General features: G+C 31.6%; 2 protein-coding genes across 2 annotated transcripts; one reads left to right on the forward strand and one right to left on the reverse strand.

Annotated features, from left to right (window-relative positions):
* Positions 1-336: 336 nt before the first annotated feature.
* On the reverse strand, positions 337-2,240 carry LOC106108597 (zinc finger HIT domain-containing protein 2). The gene is made up of 4 exons (XM_013289838.1): positions 2,050-2,240; positions 1,458-1,974; positions 1,001-1,204; positions 337-739 (listed from the first exon to the last, which is right to left on the reverse strand). The coding sequence occupies exons 1-4, from the start codon at positions 2,088-2,090 to the stop codon at positions 419-421; spliced, it is 1,083 nt and encodes a 360-aa protein (XP_013145292.1). The 5' UTR covers positions 2,091-2,240; the 3' UTR covers positions 337-418.
* A 263-nt stretch (positions 2,241-2,503) lies between these two features.
* Positions 2,504-4,972, forward strand: LOC106108612 (structure-specific endonuclease subunit SLX1 homolog). The gene is made up of 4 exons (XM_013289864.1): positions 2,504-2,772; positions 3,575-3,626; positions 3,844-4,035; positions 4,532-4,972. Exons 1-4 carry the CDS (start codon positions 2,594-2,596, stop codon positions 4,955-4,957), a joined length of 849 nt encoding a protein of 282 aa, XP_013145318.1. The 5' UTR covers positions 2,504-2,593; the 3' UTR covers positions 4,958-4,972.
* Positions 4,973-9,346: the final 4,374 nt, after the last annotated feature.

The following is a 9,346-nucleotide window of genomic DNA, read 5'->3' on the forward strand; positions in this document are numbered from 1 at the left end:
TTTTCTTTTTTTAAACGATTCTACTTGTTATAAAATAACCAGAAAAAAGTACTGACGCGAAAATATTCAACCTTTGAGCTAAAAATAATAAAATAAAATTTGTTTACAGTAAAATACTTCAAGAGTGTATTTCTATATAAACTAACGTTAATGAACGGTGTATTGACAACACAGCAACGATATAGATAAGCCATTTGCTTCGACCAATAGTGTGCGTTTTAGGACTTAGCGAGGGAATTTGAAAAAAAAAACACTTTTTAATGATTAAATTTTGCCACTACATCATATTATATTTAAAAAAAATTTGCAGGAATGTTTTTTAGTTATAAAGTACACTTAAAAAAAGTTTGGTGCAATTTGGCGTTATATGCATATTGTCTATTACTTTTTTTTATATTATAAATGATCAATATAAATATTAACAATTATCATTGCTTTCAATAAATGATAAATAGAACTCCAGCTTTTTAACATTTTTCTTAACTTCACTTAAATCTAACTTTGGTAAATAATTCATGTTTTCAGGGAATTTCTTACAAAATGTACCTTTGGGTTTTGGAATATCTTCCTTAGTAGTGGTTTTTAAATTTGATTTTGCTTCGTTGAAGATTTCTATTAGATGGGAGAGAGCTGATTTGCAATAGTATGCATTATTATCCCTGCTTGGTCCTTTTAACATTAAAAATGTATCATGTTTCATAACTTCTAGGCTTGTTTCATCCGTTTCTATTAATTCACTCTGAAAAGAAATCAAGTTGAGGTTATTTTTGAACACAGAATATAGTCAGCAGGAAAGGGGTGACTAGGCCATTGTAAACCGTCCCGGCCCAGTGAAGATTGACTTTGCACAGATCTTATTTTTTTTATGGATATGCAGGTCACACTATTCTTTCCTTGACCATAAAAAGATCAAATAAGTATAAATCAAAAACAGTTTATAGCAGGAATTGAACCTGGACCAGTTATGGTTCTTTACACACATTTAATTATTATTTCATACCTGTAGACATTTCTGTGCAACAGACTCCACAGAAGTCACCAAATCATCAAAATTAGTACTAGAGGATAGATTCTGACAGATATCCAGTATATGTGTGACAGCTACTACAGCATCAATCTCTCCGTTAAAATACCTCATTACAAATGCATATGATGCAAGCACATTTGTTATGTTAAATGATATAGCTGGTGATGGTTTTACATTCTGAAACAATTCAGTCATAATTTAGTTATTGTTTAAATTGTTAATTGCATTTAATGAAGACATTTACAGCTTGTATTTCTAAATGAATGATCATTTTAACTGAACCACTAGAGTAAGGCTTTTTAAAGGTTTTGTACTGCTGTCATTTTTAATTAATGTTAAAATTTAAGTTTATCAAAAAACAGCACTACTAAATATATAATTTCTTAGGGAAGGGTACTGCACATATACAATGTTATGAGAAAATACATACAGTTAATGTGTTAAATTTTGGCACAGATTTGATACATGGACATTTCTTTAAATGCTCATCCATTTCTGAGCTTTCAACTTCCTCCACAAGCTTTCCATCTTTATTGTACATCCACCATGGTTCCCATTGCGGTAAAACGGAGCCCACATTTCCTCTTACAACTGCTTCAAATTCGTTCTTCTCATCTTCTGTTAGTGCATTCCATAATACCTCTGCATTATTAAGGTCCAAATTTTTGAGACGTTCGTGCAAATCGATTGGGATATCATCGTCCGAATCGATACTTTCTTCAATATCAACGTCTTCTTCATCTACGTCATTTTGAACTCTTTTAAGTATATCGATCATTCTACGCTTCGCTTCATCTCCCGCATGATAAGAAGACAGCTCTTCGTTAACACAATCTTCGTAAAAACTCTCCGAGCATTCTAAATGTTTATCGGACTGGTAGCAAAGAAGTGAGCAATATAGTATTCCACATCGTGGACAGCAATATTTACTTCTATGGATCGTACATCTGTAATGTATTTTATGTAGTAAATTTTACTGTAGTAAAATAATGTTATTATTGATTAAAAATTGATACACTTACATTCCGCACAACATCTCGTCTTTATTTGAAGAGCCCTCCATAATGATAAATAACTTTTGTTTATCTTATTAAACACTTGCATTTATCGTAGAAAATCTCACACAAATATCATTTTACTGATATCTACAAAAACAAACAGCGATTTCCGAAGTGAATGGAAATGAAGTTTTTTTTATGTTTTGGGTTTTATTTAGAGTCTAGAGATGTGCTAGGTTTACGATTATACTTTACTAGGATTAGTTGTTTTTGACTCTCATTTATGTTTTGATCTATTTATCAAAAATATGCAGTCTCTTCGTCAAAAAACAAATTCTTGGTAGTAGAAATATCATTTTACTTTTGGGTTTTCTTAACTTACTCCAGGCTTCATCATGGGTCTTCACTACTCACATTTAATTTGACATTGACAGATGACATGTTTTTGATTTTTTTACCGGTGAACTGTGAAATTATTATTAAATTAATAAATCAATTTAATAGAAGTAAAGTTGTCGTTGATATAATTAATATGGGTTCATTTTAATTATTTCCGTTAGTTGCTAAAATGGCAGAGCCCGAAATAGTTGAGGATTTTTTCGGTGTTTATTTATTATATTGTATAAATCCAAAATACAAAGGTAGAACATATATAGGGTACACAAGAGATCCAAATAGAAGAATTAAGCAACATAACAGAGGGACGTGGGCTGGTGGTGCTTATCGGACTAGTAATAAAGGACCATGGTTTGTAACATTTCCCGCGCTTTTGGTGTTATTTTCAAATGTTTTGTATTTTTTACTTACTATGATTGTTATAATTGTATTTTGTATTACTCTTTTAACAGAATATTGTCTATTTAGTAGTTATCTTCACTATTCTACATATTGTATTGATGAAACATTATTTTTTTTTTAATAATGTAGCTGAGTAAGAAACAGTTATACTCTCATTTTTTCCTGCATTGTTATTATCTAAGTTAAATTATCTCGACATTAAGTTATGTGCATTGTTTTAATGTATACATTATTAGAGTTGTTTTCATGTGAAAACTTATTGTTTTCTATAATAATATTCTAAATGTTCTTGTGACCTACCTAACGGTGTAAACTGTATGACTTTGATAGAGTTACAGTTATAAATTCAGTTTTTGTACCATGTATTTATTTATATAATCACTAATAAGACTACTATTTACTTTTCCAAATCATCATTTACATAGCCGAATTTGATACATTTGGCAATTCTAAAAAAATGATAAACATTTTTTAATAGTAAAGTTACCAATAAACTCTTTTAACCTTGTGTTTCCATTACTAAAACACATGTGCAAAATGTCATCTATTCTTTTTGAGAAACACAGATAACATGTTTCACTAGTGGAAACTCGCTGTTAGATGCAAAGTATAAAAAGTGAGATTTACCAAACGTTTGAGGTCGTGCGAGCATTCGCGACAACACTGACTGCATTATAATTGCTCGATTTAAGTTCAAGAGGCGACATTGTTGAGAATTGCGTGACAACCGTTTTAAACTATGTGTTTACAGGAAGATGGTAATGGTAGTGCATGGTTTCCCAAACAATATATCAGCGTTAAGAGTAAGTAAATATATTACTAATTAGTTATTCAATTTAAATTACGAATTTTCACATCCATGAGTGGGCATATATGGCAGCTTTGTGTTTATTGTCAAAAAACGATTGATTTATTTTCTTTATCTGTAGTACGCGATTTTACATTTGTTTAAAGTTTCTAATTGATAAAGTTATCGGTGTTTCTTCTATTCTCTATAATAATTTCTCTATAACATTTTAGTTTGAATGGGCGTGGCAGAATCCTAATAAAACAACGAGGTTGCAATATTTAAACTTAAGGAAAATCCCACGAAAAGAATCGGAATTTAAGTTTAAGATTCGAGTGTTATCAGAAATGCTACGAGTTGGTCCGTGGCATCGACTGCCGCTGGTTGTCAGGTGGCTGGAACAAGATTATTACGAAGAGTTTCCAGTACGTATGAAGATATTATACTTGCAGACTTAATTTAAAAATCACGCAAAAGTTGATCGCATGTTACAAGTAGAACGTTGGTTATGAGTGTGGAAGGTTACACCGGTAGAGGTAGACCTAGAAAGAGACGGATGGATATCGTAAAAGGTGACATGATCAAAAAGAGAGTGATGACTGAGATGACGTATGATAGAGTTATTTGGAGCACGAAAACCCTTTTGTGCCGACCCTACGGGAGTAGGATAAGGAGAAAGATGATGACGCAAAAGTTGATCAAATATGATATCGTAAAAAAAGTGTGTTTTTGTACTAGTTTAGTTAACTGTTGGACTTTATGCGACTTTTGAAAATACAAAAGCTATAAAATTTAATAGCCTTTTTTACCGAAAGATATTTATATGTTTAATGTTAACGAAATACCGTAAGATATGTCTATCAATAGAAATAGCAATTTGAAATTAATTCAATGAATTAATTATTTCCATTTCATTTTCAGCCTGATAAAAAACCACCATCGCATATGGTACTAACAAATGGACCAGTCCGAGCGAAACTATTGCAAAAATCAGACTCGAATATAGCAACACTGGATATAAAATGTTCACTCTGTTCTCTTAATTTAAATTCAAACAAACTGACATGCTTGAATGTAAACTGCGAACTGGTAACACACATAACTTGTTTGGCGGATGTTTTTTTAACAAGTGGGGAATTTATACCAATTGAGGGCGACTGTCCCTTTTGCGGTATGAAATTGAAGTGGGGGGATTTGATAAGGAAAATGAAAGGTTGTTCACAATACACTGACGCAGATGCAATTGATGATGAAAAGGAGGATGATAGTGATAATGACGTAATTTGCACTCAAGATAGAGAATTCGTGAACACTGAATCTTGGCAATTTGATGATGAAAATTTATGACGAAATATAATCTTAAATAGTAATATGTGTTTTATTTTTAATATTTACGAAATAGCAAACGTATACATTACTAAGTAATCGTATTTAAAAGTCAGGGTCGTATAAAAATATCAGGCGCCCGGGTGTGAAAAGAAATACTTCCATTGACTGACGTCCCAAAGAGACCGGCGCCTGTGCGCCACTTTAAGGTTTGGCTTCCGGGCGTTCCGTACCTCTTCATCATTGCTCCCGTGGCTTAGCCTTGCTAATAAAATGTATAGTACACTGATGAAGACGTATTTAATTATTATATTCATTAATATTGTAAAACTAGCTGGTCCCGTGCGACTTCATCCGCATATAATTATGAAAATTTTATTTTATTATTTACATGTGTCAAATTATCAATTGCAAATGTCAAAATGACATGACTATGACAACCCATGGCAACCTTGCTTCCTTAATGTTGGCAACAACTTATGGTCTCTTTCCAAAATTAGGGTTTTTATCCAAAATATTTACCTCCTAAGTTTGATGGCGTGAAAATATATAGCCTAAAGCGTGACGTAACTGTAGGGCTTTTTATTAAAAAAGGAATTATTCAAAAGTATGCTGTAATTGCTGACATCTTTGGCAAAAAGAAGTGTGTGTTTACGCTTTATTATAATAGTATAGATATGTTTTCACCTAAGCAACGTCGAGCACGAATAGCTATTCGTATAAATATTTATCAAAAAGAATGTCCATTCAACAGTAAATGATACGCTTTCCTATGTATAATAGATTAAAAAAGACAAATAGACCGGAAAAACGAGTAAATCTTACAGAAAACTGAAAGCCAGCAAAGCTAAATGAAACTGCTTTTACAAAATATAAATTATATTTACATTAAAAATATACAGCCATGTATAAAATAAATTAGAAATTAAATTATTTCGTGTAACAGGTATGTATGTACATTACAGAACTAAATAAAAATAAACAATAACAATGATAATTAGCCTTATCATTACGTATACGAATTTAATATATTTAAGTTTTTTAAATGCAATATTATTTGGTATAGAGTAATTTTTTTTAAATGTTTGACACAACACGGACTTCACAACCACCGAAGAACCAAATATCAAACGATCACTTCCAATTGAACACTCTAGTAATCATCAAATATGCTTTCTTCATCATCGTCATCACCGAACAGATCATCATCATCATCAGCTCCCGGCGGAACAAATGCACCATCAAGTATTTGACTGACAGGTTCATCGAAACCCAACACTTTAGCGAAACCATAAACTAACCTCATCACAACTAATCTCGTAAAGTCAACCGGCGTGGTTTCCTTCCTCTGCAGTACCAACTGTTTCTCCGTCGGATAATCCATTTTCTTCTTCTTCATTTCACACAACGAAACCAATAAGCAAAGTGTTATAAATAAAACGTATTTAGCCGCCATTTTCATTTTAATTTCCCGCCAATTTGTACGTCAAATGATGTCGCGTTTATTGCATTCTTCGTTGAAAGTATTTTGAGGCAAGGTAACGGAGTTTTTCGCGTGCGGCTGATGCTTTCGAGTGCAGACGATCGTGTGGCACTACGACTGGCAGTGTGTCAAGCCAATAAGTATGGATAACGGTTATACCACACGTAGCATAAACAGTTTATTACAATTAGCTGCGTGAAAATGTGCAAGACATTTACGGGAGCGAAGGAATCTCGAAGCGATTAACTTTCACTATTAATATATAAGGAGGGTTATGTTATTTATTGTTCAGAATTTAAAAATGTACAACTTGTTATTGCACGCCACTTTGTCCAGGTTTTCTCCTGAAATTAAAATAAAAGAAAATATTGATTCTTGTTATTTTTGGGATGAAAAAACGAAGTATTAGTCACTGATCTGCTAAAGTTTAAGATAAAAAAATTATCATTGAACCATAAGCGTTGTTTCCAATCTATGTCAATGCAATACTTTAAATAACCGAGATAAGTATAGTTGTTGACTGTTGATTCGAGTAAAGCAGAAGACTGGCTGGTTTTATAAAGTAAGTAGATACAATTTTTTGTTGTTCAATTACTCCTTTAAAGTGTACGCTGTCTTTATTGAATGCAAAATATTAAATTTCTATGAAAGAGACCTTATCACTTGCATTGAAACGACTAATTATAATCAATAAATGACACCTTAAATGGTACGTCTTTCCTATCCAATGCTTATCGATTCTGAACCGAACGGCCGCCGGTGAAAGTGTAATGTGGACCAATAGCCTACTTCACTTTACCATTTGTAGCTTTTTAAATATTTTTTCCGGTGTATCTCAACTGTCACACCTGTATTGCGGCAATATCAATAACTTTTTTATTATTTTTAGATAAAAGGGACAGAAATAGTGTTCGTGGTTATCACTTCATTCAGCTCATTCGCAACAAGTTTGAATTTAGTTGAATGACGTCATTAAAGCGTGGGTACAAGGTTCAAAAAAGTTTACATCGAAAAATATTTCAAAAGACTATATTTAGCTTCGTTGTTCAATGAAAAACTAATACACCTTACATTTTACAATGAGCAATCTTTTGTCAGTGTGTAAGATTAGTACATATTTTATTTAATAACTAGCTTTTGTTCATGTCTTTGTCCACGCGGAATTTTAAAAAAATAGCCTATGTGATAATGTAGCTTTCTAATGGCGACAGATTTAGTAATCGACCCAGTTATTGAATTTATTAATTACATACAAAAATACTAATCGTTCTTCTTTCTTAATTAGGTTTAGATTTATATACATTTAATGGTTAATAAAAAAACTCTGAGTACGGCAGTTCGTTCCTTATTTTTCGTTTAAACATTATGTTTTTAAATATCAAGTTATTAATTCAGTATGATAGAGTTGTTTTAAAACCACAAAATAAACTTTAATTAAACGTATAAACTCGTTTTAACAATATTAAATCCATAATTCTTACATAAACTACCTTGTTATGTTTTAAATGTCTATTAATTAAGTTTTTTTCTTTAATTAAACCTTTTTGTGTGATTATAATCGTAACAATGCTTGGATGGTATGAAGTATTTTATTTAAAACGTGCTCTGTGTTTGACTCAGGGTTATGGTTCGCGATGAGTAAACGCGAAGGATTTCCGCGGTGAATAAAAAAAATGCGGATGTTTGTGACGTGAATCGTGTCTATGCTATAAGCAAAAATACTATAGACCAGCTGCAGTACATACATTATAAAATTGCAACAAATTACACCTGTAACCCAGTGTGGTAGATAGATAGATAGCAAGATAGGAGGCATAAAAGGTGGTGTTAGGTACTCGTAAACAATATGGATGTATGGGTAAAAGCGTGAATGTAAAAGAGGACGGAAAGTTTTACAAAACCGCGCGAAATAGAAATCCGAATTCTATAGATAACGACGATTTTTTTTTACTTTACCGATCTTTATAGACCAAGATATTCAAAGGATTGTCTACGCCAATGAATATGACAAAATGTTTGTCTATAATAGACAAGATGAACGACCTTTCCAGGGTTTTAACATTAGTGGACAACTAGTCAAGTGGTATTTCCAAGCCGATGCAATCTGAAGTTCAAGAAGACATCGTACCCTAAAGTTAACTAACTAGAGCTGTATCTATAATAAACAATATGTCATTCTGGCACTTAGTGGTTTTTACGTTTTTTTTTTCAAAGAGGCTAACGACTACGTCTAACGATTGCATTTAAATACTGCAGTGTTTTTTAATCGGTCAATATCAACATTATTTCGAAATGGAAACCTTTCGGCTCGTTTTGAATTTCGAAGGCCGTTAAAAAGATATTTTTTTGAATATAGAAGACGATAAAATCGAATTATGCAATGTGCAAGGTTGTTTCGCAATGCAGATCCAAATATCTTTATACAAGGTTTCGGGTCACTTATGCATTTTTAATAAATACTAGAAATAAAAAATATATATATGTCATCGCGCATTTTCAAGCGCACAAATTTAAAATGAGAGAAAAAAAGGCTTATTAAAATTAAATTGGTTTAATTTAATTTTCCATTAAAATATAACTTACCAAAAGTTTGAGAAAAGTAGAAATACTGGCGTCATATTTAAATTAAGAACAATCGTAATTTTTATTCATCTTTGTATATCTTTTAGCATTTAACTTATTTATAGAAACCTTGTGCAAATTAACTTCCTACGTGAAAGTACCTCAACGTTCTTTAATAAATTGATTTCAAAGACATGTACTTTGTTAAAGGTTATATAAACAAATATATTGAATACTATTAAAATAAATTTAATTTTGTTGTAAAAAAATGTTATTTCAATGTTTTTTTATACATTTTTTAACCAGAAAGTGATTCAAGAAAACACTTCAACTAATAGAAGTTAAATAAATTGCAAAATGTCATA

The sequence above is a fragment of the Papilio polytes genome, unplaced genomic scaffold, assembly GCF_000836215.1.
Source record: "Papilio polytes unplaced genomic scaffold, Ppol_1.0 DF824269.1, whole genome shotgun sequence".
NCBI classification, from domain to species: Eukaryota; Metazoa; Arthropoda; class Insecta; order Lepidoptera; family Papilionidae; genus Papilio; species Papilio polytes.